Here is a 20,390-nt window from a genome sequence, read left to right as displayed (position 1 = left end):
GACGAGTTAAATTTTACTTGGAGTTTAGGATGTGATTTATATTATAATAAAGGCAGGAGAAGACCCCTCCCCCAACCTGAGTGTTTAGATCCCCCCAACTTACAGTCCACCTAAGTGGTCCTTACCAGAACCTGGGAGCTTTCTATCATCGTGCAGATGCCCCAACTTCTTTTCCCAAGATAGGACCCACCCAATATGGCCTTAGAAGCTTCCCAAGGTATCCAGGGCAGTTGCCAGTCATAGTCTTAAGGCCTCCGAAATAGTATGTTTTCCTCTCTATGTTTCTATTAAAATGCCAGGCCCAAAACATGTTTCCGGGTGGAGGTCTAGATGCAACAGCATGGGCTTTGCAAACACTGATAGACTTGAGTTCAAGTCATACTGGATGAGTTGAGCCTCTCATTTTTCAGTCTTCATTGGGGATGGCTCTTTCCATTTGCAAGTTGTTCAGGAAATGTTAATTGACCCTAAACTGTGTCCTAGGGGGCAGTTGTCACACAGGAGTTTCTGTCTCCACCGCCAGCTGTGTCCTTGGCTCCCTTCCCTGAATCTGCCAAGGCTGGATTCTGGTGCCAAATGTGAAATGGTGACACAAACTTCTAGGAACTGTGAGCTTGGACGGCCCTCCCCCATAGCCACAGGGCATCTACCTTTGCTCTTCTTGGATGAGTGAGTGAACTTCCCTCTTTCCAGAGCAATGCTTTCTTCCTGTTTAGATAGGAGGGAGAGAAGCAAAGTGTATTGGGAATAGGTTGAGCGAATGGGTGTAGTAAGAGTTTTCTGTACAGCTGTGTCCTTAATATCAGTAAACAATGGGGTGAGAACTTTTGTTGGGGAGAGAGGAAGGAGGGAGGAGGGAGGGAAATTTCTTTTAAGATAACTCTTGGGTGCATTCCTTTGTTAATCACTTAATTACAGTCCTTCTCCCAACAAGGGAGTGAACTCCTCCTTGTGAGAGGTAGGGAGGAGGTGGGGGACACTGGTGCCAATTGGAGAAAGGTGGCAAAATCCCTAGGGGAAAAAAGTACAGATTTGAAGGAGGCATCAGATGAACCCGTGCATAGAAGCTTGAGCCCCAAACTCAGTTCTGAGGCTGTGTTATCCCTTACGACACCCAGAGTCCCTCTGTCTTTTAAGATCCACACACAACTCTCAGGCCAAGAGCGCTCTCCGCCTGGGATTCCCAAGTGGGATTCTACGCGTGTCTTCCTGCACAGCTCAGGGGGATCTGTTTTTGGGGGGTCTTGGGGCGGGTGCAGGGTCCTGGCTGTGGCTTTGGCCAGTGCAGGCGGCTCAGCACTAAATTACAGTGACGAGGTGGGACACACAAAAGGCCGAAATCTTTTTTTAATAAAAACAAAACAGAACTCCGGGCCCCAAGCCCCTGGGCTGCTGAATGGCCATGGCTTCCTGTCAGGATTAGCCGGGCTGCCTGGGCCTGTGTGCTCTGCCTTTCTCCTCAGGAAATACCTTTAGTAAGCCCCGGTGGGGTCCCCATGGCAACGCGCGGGGGGACCTGCTGGCAGAGGCCATTCAGCCCGCCATTGTCCCCCGGCCCCTTTGTTGTGAGCTTTATTGCCGGCCCTCTGGCAAACACAGCAGTTTGCACCGTTTTGTCAGGCTGAATGTAGAGTTTTTACATTTTAATGGGCTCTTCTGGCAGTGGCCCATTTGCATGCAAAATGTCCCTTCTTACTCTTTTCACTTTCTTCAATTTAAAAAAAAAAAAAAGTGCTTCTCCAAATCCCCTGGGTCGGGGGGCTGGTGGACGCCGCTGGCCCTGGGCGTCAGGCCCTGCTAATTGATTAGGTGCTCCTGGCTCTCCTTCCACACATACCTGTGCACCCCATTTTTGCAACTCTCCTTCTATTTGGGGATCCAAGAGTTGAGGGAAATACGTATTTTTTGGGCTTCCTCCACCCAAACCGTTGTAGGGTGGTAGCTGTGAGCCAGTGAGACGCTTCTGCACTCTGGCCGGGTCCTGCCAGCCGAAGGTAAGTTTTCAGTTCCATTTCAAAGCCAAAATAATGTAATAAAAAAACCTCTGCAGAGGGCCCCTGGAGTCCTGCTGCGCTGTTCTGTGTTCCTTTTAAGTTGCTTTCAAAGCCACCCCGAGTTCCTCCCCCACCCACAATTGCCCCCTCATTTATCTCTGGGGAGTTTATACCAAGACTGTAAACATTTCTGGACCACCAGTTTCCCCTGTGTTGCTGGCGAGTTTAGCCTTTCTCTCTAATTTTTTTAACCCAGAAATCCAGAAATCAAAAAGATGGAATAGGGATGATAGAAATTGCTACCCTGAGACATCATGCTAATGGAGGATACCTGGATTTTGTTGGGGGTCAGTTATCTAAGCCCTAAGCCCTTTGGAGTGTAGAACACAGAGTAGGTAAGACAAATACCTACCATCAGCCCAGCACCCCAGCAACATGACTAAGTGCAAGACATAGCCATGAACATTTTCAGCTCTAGGGGAAGGCACATTCATGTTGGGGAGAGGTGGAGAATGCAGTTTGGCCAGTCTCAGAAGAGTGAGTTTGGTTGGCCGGGCGCGGTGGCTCAAGCCTGTAATCCCAGCACTTTGGGAGGCCGAGACGGGCGGATCACGAGGTCAGGAGATCAAGACCATCCTGGCTCACACGGTGAAACCCCGTCTCTACTAAAAATACAAAAAACTAGCCGGGCGACCTGGCGGGCGCCTGTAGTCCCAGCTACTCGGGAGGCTGAGGCAGGAGAATGGCGTGAACCCGGGAGGCAGAGCTTGCAGTGAGCTGAGATCCGGCCACTGCACTCCAGCCTGGGCGACAGAGCGAGACTCCGTCTCAAAAAAAAAAAAAAAAAAAGAGTGAGTTTTAAGGCCTAGGAAAGTGATGGAGATGATTGCTTGTTGGAGAGAGAGAAGGATAAAGGCCTGTAGGAGAGGAAAAGGAAAATCAAAGGAGCAGTGAGGATGTTGGCTCCACGGGGGAGGTGGAACTGGGGTAGTGGCCCAACGAGGGTGGGAGAGGAGGTGGTTGAGAGGCTCCAGACCAGCTGGGATTGTCATGGAGTGTTTGAGTTGGGGGGCGGACAGGAGGCAGCAGTCAGGTCTGGAGCAGTCAGGGCTTGAAAGCCAGGACCCCTGTGAGCCCTGTGCAGTCCTGAGGATGTGGCCCAAGAGGGAGGGCGGACCAGCTCTTTTGCCTCGTGTTCTTAATCTTCTCACTGGGTCATCAGGGGTCATCAGCTGTAAGCTGTAATCAAGGGTGAGGGGCTCGAGAAGAGAGAGGGTGTCAGGTGACTGCTGGGGATTGAGCTGAGGACAGGGGAGGCAGGGTGCTGTCTCCTGTGGTCCAGGTAGAGTGGCACAGACCTGGAGTGGGCCACCCCTCATCCTGTGTCATGTGACAGTGCTGGTTGGACCGAGCCCTGGGAGAGAAGCTGTACACAGTGGAGGGGCCAGGACCCAGCAGATGCAGCCTCTAGAGCTTGTCCTTGTTTTGTGACTTTGGGAGCCATCTCTTAAGCTCCGTTTTTCCCTGTTTAAATGGGAAGGAACACAAGTCACCTGTACGTGAAGAAACAGGCCCTATGAAATATTAAGTGCAATGCCAAAATGGGGCATTGTTACTGGTCTTGAGTCTGCTGCAATCACAACGAACACCTCCCCCATTTTCTCACCTGCCACATTTGGACAGCCCAGCCTGCTGGACTCGCAGAGGCAGGAGAGTGCATTTTATAATTAAAAGCACTGAACTGTAAGGTAATGATTGATACGAGCGATGGGCTTGAGGAAATGAGGGAAGGAGGGGAGGATAAGGCCAAAGCAACCAACTTCAGAATCTCACGGGAGGAGGTAGGATGCAGGGGTGCCATTAGACAGAATCAAAGAGCTGAGCCAGAAGGGCTTCCTCACCTAGGGACGTCAAGACACTGTGAAGGTTTGTCAAGACACTGTGAAGGTTGAGGCTACCTTGCAAAGCAGTAAAGCTGGACTCTGGATGTATGTGGATTCTGGAGAACCAGGCTCCCTATGTTTGAATCCCAGCTCTGCCACTTAACAACCTAGCTGGGCCATCTTGGACAAATTCCAAATCTTTCTGTGCCCCAGTTTCCCCTCTGAAGATAATAATTCCTTTTTTTTTGAGACGGAGTCTGGGTCTGTCGCCCAGGCTGGAGTGCAGTGGTGTGATTTTGGTTCACTGCAACCTCTGCCTCCCAGGTTCAAGCGATTCTCCTGCCTCAGCCTCCCAAGTAGCTGGGATTACAGGCATGTGCCACCACGCCTGGCTGATTTTTTGTATTTTTAGTAGAAATAGGGTTTCACCATGTCGGCCAGGCTGGTCTCAAACTCCTGACCTCAGGTGATCCACCCACCTCGGCCTCCCAAAGGGCTAGGATTACAGGTGTGAGCCACTGCACTGGGCCTGAAGATAACGAGGGGGAGGGAGAAGGGATAGCATTAGGAGATACACCTAATGTAAATGAGGAGTTAATGGGTGGAGCACACCAACATGGCACGTGTATACATATATAACAAACCTGCACGTTGTGCACATGTACCCTAGAACTTAAAGTATAATAAAAAATAATGATACTAATAATTCTAGCTCTTAAATACTTCACAAGATTCTAAGTTAACACATGCTGAGAACTATGCTGGTATGTATTAAGCCTCCGCATCTGTGGGATAGAAATCATAGTAGGATCAACCTCATAAGGTTCCTATGAGGATGAAATGGGAGGGTCTGTGTTAAAAGCTTTGTGCAGCCTATGGGATATAGTGAGCGTGCTGGAAATATTGGCCGGTAGTAGTATTGCTGTTTACTCAGATGTTTATGGATCCCTAGATAATATATGGGAAGGCACATGGTAAATTGCAAAGTGCTATGTAAATATGTTGTTATTCTTCACTGGGTTCCTGTTAAGTTGTGGGGTTTGGGGATGGATAACTTCCAGACCAGAGTGGCTGCTATGGGACCAGGCTGGTGAAGTGGTATTTCAAAATACATTTTCAGGTGTGTTTGTCCATGTGCCATGAATGCCCTGCATTCATAGTCTCTGCAGAGAGGTGTGTTCCCTGGGATATCTTTGGTGGCTCTGTTCCATCCCTCAGCTTACAAATTGAAATCATTATTTGTTATTCTCCCATGAACCTTCTGTTCCTGGCTGGCTGTACAGCCTGGCCTTATCTCCCACTGCCCCTCAGACCAGGGCACAGCCATGCCTGTAAGCACTTCATTCTCTTGTGTTCCCCCCTAGACATTTCACCTCTCATCTAAATCCTCCCCTCTCCCTTTCCTGTCATTTTGTCCAACCTCTACTCTCACTGCTGATACTTTTCTTTATGTTTCATGACGTCAGAGCCAGTGCTGGACCTGCCTGTACTTAGTCCTCACATTCTCCATTTGTTTCATGTTGCAATATAAAATCTTCATCCATATTAAGGTGCTATGTAAATCTTAGCCCCCCTGTTAGGGCAAGACATATGCCTTCTGGGCCTTTGTTTCACCCATTTCTCCTTGCACAGTGACAGGGGCTCCCAGAGTCACCTAATGGTAGCTATGTTGAAGAAAGTTCCCTGTCTTCTTGGATTTTTGAGAACTGAGGTCTCATCTTCTCATAAGAATAGCAAGGTTTGTATGGGTTTGGGCCTCTCATGGTTCCATTCCTTCACCTTTTATAGAGCCCATGACTGGTGGAAGACAGATTTAGAATCAAGAACTGGGAGGCTGAGGTGGGCCGATCACTTAAGGTCAGGAGTTCAAGACCAGCCTGGCCAGTTCAAAACCGCACCTCTACTGAAAATAGAAAATTAGCCGGGTGTGGTGGCGCTCATCTGTAGTCCCAGCTACTCAGGGGACTGAGGCACGAGAATCACTTGAACTTGGGAGACGGAAGTTGCAGTGAGCCAAGATCCCAGAACTGCCTTCTAAATGACTGGGAGATTTTTGTCCAGTCCTGCCAGAAGCAAAATGCCGTACCTGTTGGCTTGTTGGGATTATAAGCCTGCAGTATTTGGGGGGGAAAGTAGGAAGGGAAGAGGGACTCAGTAGGGCCTCATTATCATTAATTGTGTTCCTTGAACTTGAAAGCACCCCGGGAAAGTCTCCTCCCACCCCTGCCTCTGTCCTTTCTAGCTGCTTCCTTGAGGATTACCAAAAAGTGTGGGTCTCTGGTGGGCTCCTAATTCTTTCTTAGGGGATAGAGACACCTTAGAGAAGCAGGGTGGGTTTGATGTATGAATCCCTGTCACTTGCACTAAAAGGATCACTGGTTGCAGCCTGCACAAATTCCCAAGGTCCACCTGCCAGCTGCTTTGACCCAGGAACCTATGTGGTAATGAGATCAGCAGCCTGAGTCCTCTAATGATGTTCAAGTCAAACCTTAACCCTGACTTTCCCACTCCTGTTGGTGAGAAGAGTGACTCCATTCTGTTGGCATCAAAGCATAAGGCACCTTTTTTTTCACAACGCACTTTTGTTGTTGTTGAGACAGGGTCTCTGTTGCCCAGGCTGGAGTGCGGTGGCAAGATTATAGCTCCTGCAGCCTTGAGCTCCTGAACTCAAGGGATCCTCCTTCCTCTGCCTCTCAAGTACCTGGGGACTACAGGCATGCACCACTATCCCTGGCTGATTTTTTTTATTTTTTGCAGAGACAGGGTCTCACTATGTTGCCAGGGCTGGTTTTGAACTCCTAGCCTCAAGCAGTCCTCCCACCTTGGCCTCCCAAAGGGCTGGGATTACAGGCATGAGCAACCGCACCCAGTCCACAATGCATTGTTAACACATGGCACCTCGAACCTGTAATAGTGAACAGCCAGTCTTTTTCAGCCTCAGGCTAGGTCACCAGGGAATCCAGATACCAGATGCCCTCCAGCCTCCACTCCCCACCTCATCTCTCAGGAAACAGATGCATAAAGCAAGTGTTTAGGTGCCACTTTCCTCTCAGCATCCCCATTGTGCATTTTGAGGACAACCTTTGTATCTGATTCCAATCAATCAGGTTCTCCAAGAGTTGGAATGCTGGTTTCAAGTGACTGAACAATAAAGTGGCTTTCTTTTCTTCATCTTTCTTGGCCAGTCCAATAAAAGTCTTCTTGGCCAGTCCTCTTGCTAATGGACACCCTGGCCTGTTGGTCTTGACCAGAGAACCTGAGTTGACTCAGGGCAACTGGAGCTGAAGAGTCAGGAACCTTTCTAATGACGACATAAGTGAAGGACACTGGAAAGACCAAAAGCGAATGGAAAGTACTGACTGGTAATTGCAGGGTGCTAGTGAGCAGTCATGCCCCCAAATCAGCCACCTTACATAGAATTCCCCAAGGTCAGGGCCACTGGACAGGGTAGTGACGCGGTCAAGCAGGGCCTGGAAAGCATGCAAGCAGTTGGTTCCATCTCCTATAAGAAAGTGGCATCATCCCTGCTTTGTAAACGGAGAACCTGACACACACCACGAGCACTCCTAGCCATGGAAAAAAGCCGCTAGTGCCGGGCGCGGTGGCTCAAGCCTGTAATCCCAGCACTTTGGGAGGCCGAGACGGGCGGATCACGAGGTCAGGAGATCGAGACCATCCTGGCTAACATGGTGAAACCCCGTCTCTACTAAAAATACAAAAAACTAGCCGGGCGACGTGGCGGGCGCCTGTAGTCCCAGCTACTCGGGAGGCTGAGGCAGGAGAATGGCGTGAACCCAGGAGGCGGAGCTTGCAGTGAGCTGATATCCGGCCACTGCACTCCAGCCTGAGCGGCAGAGCGAGACTCTGCCTCAAAAAGCCGCTAGAACCCGAGGTTAGGCTGATTTTTGGTTCCTCTGAAAATTATCTTTTGCCAGATGCTAGATTCAGTTCTGGACCTATTGAGTAGTCTCTGGGTTTTTTGACCTTGTTAGGCACTGTGGGAAAATTATAACAGGTACATCTGTGCTGAGTTGCTTGCTAATTCCTAGGAGAGACTTGGACATTTTGGACAATTAAGAAGCAATACAGGCCGGGCACGGTGGCTCATGCCTGTAATCCCGGCACTTTAGGAGGCCGAGGCGGGCGGATCACGAGGTCAGGAGATCGAGACCAACCTGGCTGACACGGTGAAACTCCGTCTCTACTAAAAATGCAAAAAATTAGCCGGGCGTGGTGGCGGGCACCTGTAGTCCCAGCTACTCAGGAGGCTGAGGCAGGAGAATGGCGTGAACCCAGGAGGCAGAGCTTGCAGTGAGCCAAGATCCTGCCACTGCACGCCAGCCTGGGTGATAGAGCGAGACTCTGTCTCAAAAAATAAAAATAAAAAAATAAAAAGAAGCAATACAGGCCAGGCACGGGGGCTCACGTCTGTAATCTCAGCACTTTGGGAGGCTGAGGCGGGTGGATCACCTGAAGTCAGGAGTTCAAGACCAGCCTGATCAACATGGTGAAACCCCATCTCTACTAAAAATACAAAATTAGCCGGGCGTGGTGGCATGTGCCTGTAATAATCCCAGCAACTCGGGAGGCTGTGGCAAGAGAATTGCTTGAACCCAGGAGGTAAAGGTTGCAGTGAGCCGAGATCACGCCATTGCACTCCAGCCTGGGCAACAAGAGTGAAATTCTGTCTCAAAAAAAAAAAAGCAATACAGCTCTTTGAGAAAGATGCAGTCGTAGGTGGTGTGGAGTTGCAGTCCACCCGCTCCTGCTCCTCACTCACAGCTGTTCTGAACAAGTCAGTCAGGAAGTCGCACTGCAGCCATGACTTTTAAAGATACCAAAATACCTGTGAAGCTGGAGGTGACCATTCACCAAATTTGAATCCCTCTAATGAGCCACAGCATCAAATCCCTAGAGAAAGTGTGTGCTGACTTGATTCAGAGAAGGAAAGGAAAAGAATGTCAAGGTGAAGGGATCAGTTTGAATGCCTGCCAAGGCTTTGAGACTCATTATAAGAAAATCTCCTTGTGGTGAAGGTTCAGAGTCATGGATCGTTTCTAGATGAGAATCCACCAGCTACCCACTGACTTGCACAGTCCTTCTGAGATTGTTAAGCGGTTGACGTCCATCAGTATTGAGCCAGGAATTGAGGTGGAAGTCACCATTGCAGATGCTCAAAGTCAACTATTTTAATAAATTGATTAGCAGTTGTTTAAAAAGAAAAAAAAAAAAGCAGCAGCAGTATGGGTTGAGTGCAGCGGCTCACGCCTGTAATCCCAACACTTTGGGAGGTCGAGGTGGATGGATTGCTTGAGTCTAGGAGTTCAAGACCAGCCTGGGCAACATGTTGAAACTTTTAACTTATTATTTTAAAAAAGAAACATTATACCCAATGTCTGTCAATTGAGGACTGCAATGTGGTATGTCTACACAATGGAATATTATTATTAGGTCATTAAAAGGAACAGTGCTGATTCTATGCTATAACATGGAGGAAGCGTGAACACATGCTAAGTGAAAGAAGCCAGTCACAAAAGATCACATATTGTATGATTCCATTGATACGAAATATCTAGAATAGCCAAATCCATAGACAGAAAGCAGATTAGTGGTTGCTTAGACTGGGAATAGGGGATGGAGGAGTGACTACTATGGGTCAGGCATTTTTTGAGGGGTGGGGAATGGTAAAAATGTTCTGAAGTGTGATTGTGGTGAATGATGCACAACTCTGAATATACGAAAACCATTAAATGGATGAATATTACAGCATGTGAATTACCTGTCTGCTGTTTAAAAAAATAGAAACAATACAAAATAGAATGTAATTGAGTGTGAATTTGTGTGGTTCAGACAGTAACTGTTTTACAGAAAATTAGAGATGAGACATTGTTGTAAACAAGGCTTCCTAGTTTCTTGTTTTGTTTTAAGACAGGGTCTGGCTGGGTGCAGTGGCTCACACCTGTAATCCCAGCACTTGCTAACTGAAGATGCAAGGACCGAGGCGGGTGGTCAGGAGTTCGAGGCCAGCCTGGCCAACATGGCAAAACCCCGTCTCTACTAAAATGCAAAAATCAGCCAGGCATTGTGGCATACGCCTGTAGTCCCAGTTACTCCGGAGGCTGAAGTGGGAAAATGGCTTGAACCTGGGAAGCAGAGGTTGCAGCAAGCCGAGATTGTGCCACTGCACTCCAGCCTGGGCAACAAAGCAACTCTGTCTTTTAAAAAAAAGAAAGGGTCTTTGTCGCCCAGTGGCGTGATCATAGCTCACTGTAGCCTCCGACTCCTGGGCTTAAGCAGTCCTATCTCAGCCCACCGAGTAGCTGGGACTATAGGTATGAGCCACCAAGTCTGGCTAGTTTTTAAATTTTTTTGTAGAGACAAGGTCTCACTATGTTGCCCAGGCTGGTCTTGAACTCCTGGGCTCAAGTGAGCCGCCTGCCTCAGCCTCCCCAAGTGCTGGGATTGCAGGCATAAGCCACTGCGCCCAGTCCCTGGACATTTTGGATGGTGGACTTTGAGTAGTTTGAGGCAGGAGGACTCTGGAGTGGCACTCACAGTCCTCCGGATGGAGTAAGCTTTGCCATGCCAGGGAGGATGCAGCTGGGGCTGAAAGCATCCCGACGTTGAGTGGCGGGAGGGTGGCGGTGGGGAGGGACAGCCCCTGGTAGAGAGAATGGAGTTGGCTGGAGAGAGTGGAAGCCGATTGCAGGGAGTCTTGAAGGTGAGGCAGAGATGTGAATTTTATTCAGTACACAGGGTAGATTTTGATCAGAAAAATAATGTCAAGCACATGATGGCTTGGAAGCGGGAGTCTGAGCTGCAGCCCCAGGGAGGCCGTTTAAAAGATTATCCCCACCGGGTGTGGTGGATCATGCCAGCACTTTGAGAGGCCGAGGCAGGCAGATCACGGGGTCAGGAGTTTTAGACCAGCCTGACCAACGTGGTGAAACCCCATCTCTACTAAAAGTACAAAAATTAGCTGGGTGTGTTGGCGCACACCTGTAATCCCAGCAACTCAGGAGGCTGAGGCAGGAGAATCGCTTGAACCGGGGAGGCGGAGGTTGCAGTGAGCTGAGATCGCACCACTTCACCCCAGCCTGGGCAAAAGAGTGAAACTCCATCTCAAAAAAAAAAAAAAAAAAATTATCCCGAGATGGTTCTGGGAAAGGGAGAGGACAGAGCATACCTGAGCCACGTTTGGAAGGGAACTGGGGTCTAAGCTTGCATCAGGAGGAAAGCGAGCTGGTTCTTGAGGCTTTTAGAGATCACGTATAGTGGAGTTTTGTTTGCATGTTCTGGTTGGGACCATCAGGAAGGTACGGATCCAAGCTGTTATCAGCTAGAGCGGGTCTCACCAGGGCCAGTGTTCCTTTGCTGCTTTCTCTTGGGGGGAAATAAATGCCTGGGGGTTCTCTTTGCTACGTTTTGGTCTTTGGGAGCTGCTTTTTTCTCTGGGACCAGGCTGCAATAGGTCTTGGGTTGCCAGAGGGTACGAATTCAAGTTTACTCTTAACCAACGGGTTGCACAGATCACAAGCTGCAAAATATTTAATGACTGAGGTCATTTGAGGGAAATGAGATTTGATCACTAGGAGTGTCTGCTCTGTTCCTTAAGAGTCGAGTCTAAACTGCTTTTCCCCTATCTTCATTTGGCAAAACCACAGACCATTAGAAATGGAAAGAATAACTTCTTCTAAGGCCCACAAAAGCTTATTTTTAATCAGTTGTGTGGTCTACTCACCTTTGTGGTGTTCCCCTTGACCGGACTCACAAAAATAAACATGTGCAAGCCTAGTGGTTTCTGAGCCCTTTTAAAGCAGCACCCTTGTGTCTGACAACTCTTATTTAAGGACTGGGCCTGCAACCTCAGCCCCCGTGAGAGAAACCACTGTCAGTCCCTGTCAGTTGCTGGTCACTTCTGATGCGCGGGACACCTATTTTCATTTTTAAGGTTTCTAGCGGAAGCCTGCTGAGCACTTCAGAAAGACTCTCTTTCAAATAAGGGGGAGTGAAAGAAAAGGGAGATTAGAAAGGAAGGCAGTGAAGAGCCAGGGTGACTGCACGTGTGGTATTTATTGAGCAAGCATTTCCTGGGCTCCAGGCATCATGGTAGACGCTGGGGATTTGAAGGTACCGATGACACATCCCCACACTCAGGTTCAGAAAGAGAACTGCCTTTCAGTGTGACAGGTGCCAGGAAGGGGAGGGCACCTAACCCAGACTCAGAGTCAGCACCGCCCTCGAGGAGAAGTCAACAACTAGGCTGAGACAGAAGAGTGAGTATTGAGAGCTGGACAGAAACAATCGGGGGCTCTGTGGCCACTGGGGCAGCCATGAGCCACAGCAGGGGCTGAGGGAGAGCATGCTATTTCAGAGCCTTGTGCATCGCATTGGGGAGCGACAGTTGCTCTCCAGAGTCTCTTAGGGTGAACAGATGGTGAGAAAAGTCCTCTCCAAGGCTGTGGGCGGGATGTGGGTGGTAGGTGAGAGGTGGAAGATGCCAGGAGTACGTTTGAACATCCTAAAAGGAAATAGAAACTTCATTTCCCCTCATGAGTGCAGAGGGGTGTGTTCAGGAGATGGGTAACAGCCCAGCATGGTGGACTCAGGTGTGTCTGGGCCACGGGCCTTCTTGAATGCTTGTGGGAAGAGGCACTGGTCAGGGGAGGGACAGGTGCTCTTGGCGGTATCAGATCTTGTGTGAGGTGCGGACACCCCGGTGGGTCCAGCACTCCCACCCAGAGACAGAGAAGGACGGGGCACGGGGAGGGAGAGTGGATGGTGGGGGGCCTGAGAGGGTGTGCCCAGGCAGAGGGCTGAGGAGAAAGGACCTTTGTGTGTGACAGCTCCTGCTGCCAGAGCAAGTGTGGGTTTTATGGCAGCTGTGGCCTCTGGTTCTAATATAGTCAACAGCTCCAAATCCCCTGCCCTGACACCTGTTAGCAAGAGGTTCCCTGAGCTGACCTCTCTTTGGGCTGCCCCCCCCAATATGTGCATCTGACGTGTCGGGGGTAAGACCCCCACCCTCGCTGAATCACACACATCCTGGTCAGCCCCGGGGTGACAAATTGCCTTCTCTCGACTTGGGCAGGGGCTGCTGGGGTTTTGAAGGGCGGGGTTTGTTCAGCTGTTGCTAGGGAAGGGTGAGGCTGAGCTATCCCAAAAGAAATGGGGTGTTCCTCTGGCAAGTGGGGATCTTGGCAAATAACTGAGTGTCTGGGGAAGGGTCAACTCCGGACACAAAGAAGTCCTGGGGAGGGCCGACCTTTCCCCTTAGGATGGAGGGAAATGAAATGTGATCTGCTTAATGCTGCTACAGCTGCTTCCTAACTTTGCCTCTTTCTTCCTTTGACTTTTGGAGGAGTGGGGTGGAAAAGAGATGGGGGTTCCCAGGCAGCCAGCTGTTTCCCCACTGACCCATGCTCCAACTCCCACTGCCCCGGCTCAGTAGCCTCCAGTAAGTGATGCCCGGGACGGTACGGCTCCGTGTGGCCAGCGTAATTCCCTTTGTCTCTCCCCTCCTCCCCTCTCCCTGTCTTCCTCTCTCGCCCCTTGGCCTCCCTTCCCGGCCCCGTGGTGGCTGCAGCCCAGCCCTGGGGAGCCCCTGTGGAAGTGGAGGCCTTCCTGGTCCACCCCGGTGACCTGCTGCAGCTTCGCTGTCGGCTGCGGGACGATGTGCAGAGCATCAACTGGCTGCGGGACGGGGTGCAGCTGGCAGAAAGCAACCGCACCCGCATCACAGGGGAGGAGGTGGAGGTGCAGGACTCCGTGCCCGCGGACTCCGGCCTCTATGCTTGCGTAACCAGCAGCCCCTCGGGCAGCGACACCACCTACTTCTCCGTCAATGTTTCAGGTTGGTAGCCAAGCCCTGCCCTCGCCCCTCCCTAGACCCACCCCCTCCACCCCTCTCTGCCAGTATCAGGGGAAGGTGAACCTCCTCCCCCTCCATGGTCTGCCCCCACTCTGCTTCAGAAACTGCTGCCCACTAACATTGCTCCCTGCCTGCCGCGTGGCTTGGCTCTCAGAGGGGTGACCAGGTGGGGTGGGCCCCAGGGCCGGAGATCTGGGGCTTCCAGGACACACCTCGGAGGTGATTGCCAGGGCTATTGGGATGTTAAGACCCTGTGATTTTTTTCCACCACAGCTTGCCCAGATCTCCAGGAGGCTAAGTGGTGCTCGGCCAGCTTCCACCCCATCACTCCCTTGCCATTTGGACTTGGTACTCGGCTTAGTGATTAGAGCCCCCGAACAGGTGGTGGGATCCCTGCTCTGCTGGAGAGGAACCCAGGTGCACTGCAAGGGAGCTGTGCGAGGGCAGCCAGGGAGCCCTGGAGCTCTGTGAACTTGGGAACCTGCCACTATTAGAATGTGACTTTCACAAAACTAGGAGTTGAGGAAGTGTTGCTGAAATTTTCTTTATGCCATTTTTGCACCTCAGGGTGCGGACTTGGCACCAGATCCCCAAAGGTGATAGGAAGGACTGGAGAAAGATCTGGCATGAACCCTGATGGGTGAGATAACATGTGTATCAAGCCTGTTCTTACAAGAAACGAATACTTACTGGGGAGAGGTGTTGGCAGCTGCCGGGATATTGGGTGCCCTATCTGCTCTGGTTAGGGAGGGCAGCCCCCAAACCTTAGTGGACACATGCTAGAAAAATTCTGACTGTGGAGTGTTTAGCCCATCTTTTGGAAATAGCGTCTAGCCACAATGTGTCTAGACCTGCCTGGGTTTCCCTGTAGTCAGCTGTCCAAAGAAGAATACACGTAGCTGCCTGGCACCAGCACACCCAGGTGGTACCACAAGTTGAGAGAGAGCCTTTGAATGTAGGACAGAATTAAGTTAAAGAGGAACAGCTGACCCTGATGGAACCACCCAGTGTGAAGGCTTCCAGGCAGTGGGAGCAGTGCTTTGGGGAAGGAAGGAAACACACACAGGAACTGTTCTTAAATGGTTTCCATCCCACCAAGAGATCGTCACTAAGGGAGAAGTGGGACTGGTATCCCCATGGGGAGGGTGTTTGTGTTCATCTGGAACTGCACTAGCCTTGGTGAAATCTAGGGGTCCCTAGGAGGAACCTCAGTGCCCCTTCTTCTTCCCATAGATGCTCTCCCCTCCTCAGAGGATGATGATGATGATGATGACTCCTCTTCAGAGGAGAAAGAGACAGATAACACCAAACCAAACCGTATGCGTGAGACACTGTTTCCTATCTTACTGCCCTTTGGGTCTGGGAGTTGGATTTAAGAGGGGAGGGGAAGGCTGAAAGGGGAGGAAGAGAGGGCACATGGGGTCACGGTGCCTGTTCTGCTAAGTGCCAGGCACTGCTCACAGGTGTTGGGCAGATGGGCAGGGCACCCCCAGGTCCTGGCCTGGGCCCTGCCTCCTGAGCCTGACCAGCTGCTCCTCCCCACCCTGCCTGTCTCTCTCGGCTTTCCCTGGGCAGCCGTAGCTCCATATTGGACATCCCCAGAAAAGATGGAAAAGAAATTGCATGCGGTGCCAGCTGCCAAGACAGTGAAGTTCAAATGCCCTTCCAGTGGGACCCCAAACCCCACACTGCGCTGGTTGAAAAATGGCAAAGAATTCAAACCTGACCACAGGATTGGAGGCTACAAGGTACGTGTGTGTGCATGCGGAAGTCGAGTAACGGGAACAGGGGAGGCCGAGCTAGGAAGTCCTGATTACATGCTTTTCATTGTTTTAAGTAATACTTTCTACCTATACAGGTTATGTATTAAAATTTTTAAATGCAAAAAAATTCAAATAAAGTTTAAAAATTTCTTCAGTCTTCTTTCTGTGTAATATGGTTTTTACATAGTTGATCACGTCATATATAATAATTTCCTTGCCTTGTCGTTTGTTAACGTGAGTGTTTTCATGATATATTTCAAGCATAAGTGTTTGAAACATGTAAGATTCCATTATTTTTAAATCCCATAATTTGGCTGGGCACAGTGGCTCACACCTGTAATCCTGTCACTCTGGGAGGCCGAGGCGGGCAGATTGCTTGAACTCAGGAGTTTGAGACCAGCCTGGGCAACATGGTGAAACCTCTCTACTAAAAATACAAAAAATTAGCCATGCGTGGTGGCAGGCTTCTGTAATTCCAGGTACTCGGGAGGCTGAGGCAGGAGAATTGCTTGAACCCGGGAGGCAGAGGTTGCAGTGAGCTGAGATCATGTCACTTCACTCCAGCCTGGGTGATAGAGCAAGACTCTGTCTCCAAAAAACAACAAGAAAAAAGTCCCATAATTTAATGAACTATTTTGTGATATTAGGTATTTTCTGGTTTTTCACCATAATGAATAATGTTGCAGTGAATCTCTGTCAGCGTTTTTAAGTGTGCTTCCTTAGGACAGATTGTTACAGTGAAATTACCAACTTAAAGGGTGTAAGCATTATTTATTTATTTATTTATTTATAGACAGAGTCTTGCTCTGTTGCCCAGGCTGGAATGCAATGATGCCATCTTGGCTCACTGCAAGCTATGCCTCCCGGGTTGATGCCATTCTCCTGCCTTAGCCTCCCGAGTACCTGGGATTATATGTGCAGGCCACCATGCCAGGCTGATTTTTGTATTTTTAGTAGAGATGGGGTTTCCCCATGTTGGTCAGGCTGGTCTTGAACTCCTGACCTCAAGTGATCTGTCCACTTGGGCCTCCCAAAGTGCTAGGATTACAGGCATGAACCACCGCACCCAGCCAGAAACATTTTAAATTAATTCACCATGCACTCACTACATGTAAGACACCATGCTTTAAATGCTACAAGACAGTGTTCCTGCCCATAAAAATTTTCCAGTCTCATCAGAGTCAAATGTCCATGAGCGGCTACCGTAAAAAGCAGACTGTGATCAGTGCTCTGGTAGGCAGGGGAAAGGGTGAGCACGGTTCTGACCAGAGACTGGACTGGAGGAGATGGTTTTTGAAATGAGCTGTCAAGGGCAGCAGGGGCTGGATTCTTAGTATAATAGGAGAGGTGCACAGTTGGGAACATTCCTGGTGTATTTGGAAGTGTTTGCAGAAGGCACATCTGTCCAGATCACAAATGACCTTGAACGTCACAGTGGAGACTTCCGGAGTCTTTACACCCCATCTACCACCTTGCAGAGTGTGAACGGGCTGGTAGGGGGGCAATCCACGCCTTGTCCTAGCCAACCCTGCAGCCTGGAGCCCTGTGCCACCAGACTCTGATATGGAGGGCAGGTGCCACGGGGTGCCAACATTGTCATGGGGCTTCTGCCTGCATTTTCCTTCAGACCCTGAAAGTACCCCTTCGGCATTTCCCCTCAGGTCCGTTATGCCACCTGGAGCATCATAATGGACTCCGTGGTGCCTTCTGACAAGGGCAACTACACCTGCATTGTGGAGAATGAGTATGGCAGCATCAACCACACCTACCAGCTGGATGTCGTGGGTAAGAGGACAGAGGCGGCAGGAGGAATGCATTTAGTGGGAAGAGCTGGGCTTGGAGAACACAGCCGGGGTGTCCAGGTTTCTTAGGGGCAGAGTCAGGATAGCGGTTGGCACTTCTTGGCTTTGTCACCTTGAGCAGGTACTTCTCCCTTTTGAGTTTCACTTTTCTTATCTGTAAAATAGAGTTAAGATCAGACAGTAACACGTGTCAAAGCTGGTTGTCACTGTGACATGGAAGGTGGTTTCAGAGTCTGTCCTGAAGGAGATGCTGTTGGAGAGGTGTTAAATGTAGCGCAACAGGAGCTGTCGGTTAATGCCAGCAATATGCCAGGCTCCTTAAATACCTATTCTGTAATGCTTGTGGCACACCTGCAAGGTAGGTGGTATTAGTCTAGCTCTGCACAGGAGTACAGGCACTGAGGCTCAGAGAGGTGAGACACCTTGCGAATGCAGAACTGCACACCTGTGCCAACTTCAGGGCATCACAGGAGACTCTAGGAAGAATGTTGAGCCTCTTGGAGCTAATTACCACAGCGTTTTCCTTCTAGGAGTTCTGAAAATCACTCCCTAGAGATCACTGGGTACAGAGTCTCTCAGTCAGTGTTCTTCTTGTGATAATATGGTCTAAAAAGGAGATTGTGGCCAGGCGCAGTGGCTTATGAGCTCCAGGTGGCGTAATGGGATTACTCATGCCTGTGATCCCATGACTTTAGGAGGCCAAGGCAGGAGGATTGCTTGAGGCCAGGAGTTTGAGACCAGCCTGGGCAACACAGTGAGATCCTGTCTCTATAAAAAACTTTAACAATTAGCCTAGTGCAGTGGCATGTACTTGTAGTCCCAACTGAGTAACTGAGGCTACTGAGGTGGGATGATCACTTGAGGCCAGGAGTTCCAAGCTGCAGTGAAGCTATGAAGACACCCTTGTGCTCCAGCATGGGTGACAAAGTGAGACCCTGCCTCTAAAAAAAGTAAAAAGAAGGCCGGGCGCGGTGGCTCAAGCCTGTAATCCCAGCACTTTGGGAGGCTGAGATGGGTGGATCTTGAGGTCAGGAGATCGAGACCATCCTGGCTAACACAGTGAAAACCCGTCTCTACTAAAAAATACAAAAAACTAGCCGGGCGTGGTGGCGGGCGCCTGTAGTCCCAGCTACTCAGGAGGCTGAGACAGGAGAATGGCGTGAACCCGGGAGGCAGAGCTTGCAGTGAGTTGAGATCCAGCCACTGCACTCCAGCCTGGGCGACAGAGCAAGACTCCGTCTCAAAAAAAAAAAAAAAAAAGTAAAAAGGAGATTCTGATCCAAGAGGTTGGGGTAAGATCTGAGATCCCGCATTTCTAACAAGCTCCTAAAGGATGCTGGTAGCACTGCTGGTGGACCACACTTTGAACAGCAGGAGTCTAAGTGACTCTGGTTTTACTTAAGGAGGAGCAGGTTGTGCTGAGGTCTGGGGGTGCAACTGAGTTAGAAGGTTCTCCATTAAAGCATGAGCGATTTACTGTGACTATAAATATGACCGCCTTGGGAAGGAGGATCCTGATGGCTTAGGGCCTAAAGAGATGGTGTCCCTTTCCCCAGCTCTGTTTTGAGAGGCCTGGGCTCAGCAGAAATGCTGGGAGGTTTACAACCCATCACTGGGAAAGCCAAGTGGGACGCAGGTGAGCCCACCCTTCTTTAGCCCTGGCAAGGTCCTCATGACAAGCGCCTCCTCTCCACTCTTCCACAGAGCGGTCCCCTCACCGGCCCATCCTGCAAGCAGGGTTGCCCGCCAACAAGACAGTGGCCCTGGGTAGCAACGTGGAGTTCATGTGTAAGGTATACAGTGATCCACAGCCGCATATTCAGTGGCTAAAGCACATCGAGGTGAACGGGAGCAAGATTGGTCCAGACAACCTGCCTTATGTCCAGATCTTGAAGGTAATCACGGCACCAGTCTTCGTGGGCCAGTCTACTGGGAAGGAGATCAGTGTCTCGGGGGCTCAAGTTCCTGTGGGCAGGCTCAGTGCCCCCGAATGGGATCATTCCTCACCCTTCAGGCACACACACTCCATCTCGGTAGGGATCTAGCCACATCCCCCAGGACTAGTGACAGAGGTCACAAAGTGGAGGTGAGCTGGGAACAGAGGGCTGCAGGGATGGGTGATGCTGGTCTGTAATAATTTTTGAGAGCAGTGTCACTGGGGCTTTGGGGTCAGCTACGCGAGGAAGGCATTTGGACCCCTGCCTTTTCATTGCCCGAAACCAGAGCCTTTCCAACAAGCATTTCCCAGTCTTAGCCCTGCGTCCTGAGTTACGTACAATCTTTCTGGCAAATGGGGTGCATGATAAGAGCATCTTTTATGAAGAGTTGGAAAAACAAATGCCACCTATAAATTCTAAGCCATATGAGGAGTAATGAATGGCATTTTCTTCCTTTTTCCTCTCACTCCCAGACATTCATTGTCCCTGAATGCTCCATTAATCCAGGGAAGGTAATTGCCTAAATCTCCAGTGGATCTCGCAACAGGAAGGAACCAGAAGCTGGGAAAGTTGTTTACCTCTTTGTCCCAGAGTTAGACCTCATCCTCCCCTGGCTTGGCTGTCTCCGAGATATACTGGCCCTCCCTTCTCTTCTCTTTGCTACTGGTGCTAAAACTGCTCTGTAGGTCATTGGCCACTGTCCCCACTCACAACCCCTGCTCTAGTCCTGGAGGGAGTGGGTTAAAGACAAATAGAACATTCCATTTGAAGCAGTGATTTTTTTTTTTTTTTTTTTTTAATCAAATGTTTTGGACTTTTGAAGTCCACTTGTTCTGTCCTTCTAAAAGGGAAAGAAGGCCGGGCGCAGTGGCTCACGCCTGTAATCCCAGCACTTTAGATCACTTGAGGTCAGGAGTTTGAGACCAGCCTGGCCAACATGGTGAAACCCCATCTCTACTAAAAATACAAAAATTAGCCTTGCGTAGTGGTTGGCACCTGTAGTCCCAGCTACTCAGGAGGCTGAGGCAAAATAACTGCTTGAACCCAGGAGGCGGAGGTTGCAGTGAGCTGAGATCATGCCACTGTACTCCAGCCTGCGTGACAGAGTGAGTGAGACTCTGTCTTAAAAAAAAAAAAAAA

At 50.1% G+C, this 20,390-nt stretch overlaps 1 protein-coding gene across 10 annotated transcripts in view; it reads left to right on the top strand.

Annotated features, from left to right (window-relative positions):
- Positions 1–20,390, top strand: part of FGFR1 (fibroblast growth factor receptor 1) — a 62,242-nt gene that overhangs the window by 29,511 nt on the left and 12,341 nt on the right. For 3 of the 10 annotated variants that reach the window (XM_010385270.2, XM_010385272.2, XM_030937447.1), the window contains 4 exons: positions 14,982–15,065; positions 15,324–15,496; positions 17,173–17,296; positions 19,018–19,208. In XM_010385270.2, the coding sequence (XP_010383572.1) occupies positions 14,982–15,065; positions 15,324–15,496; positions 17,173–17,296; positions 19,018–19,208 (572 nt within the window). Of the gene's footprint in view, positions 1–13,463; positions 13,731–14,981; positions 15,072–15,323; positions 15,497–17,172; positions 17,297–19,017; positions 19,209–20,390 lie in introns of all 10 variants that reach the window. The other 7 variants (XM_030937445.1, XM_010385269.2, XM_030937446.1 and 4 more) reach the window with 3 other exon arrangements.

Source organism: Rhinopithecus roxellana, chromosome 9, assembly GCF_007565055.1.
Source record: "Rhinopithecus roxellana isolate Shanxi Qingling chromosome 9, ASM756505v1, whole genome shotgun sequence".
NCBI classification, from domain to species: Eukaryota; Metazoa; Chordata; class Mammalia; order Primates; family Cercopithecidae; genus Rhinopithecus; species Rhinopithecus roxellana.
Note: the sequence above shows the minus strand (reverse complement) of the source record. Positions and strands in the feature narration are given on the sequence as shown.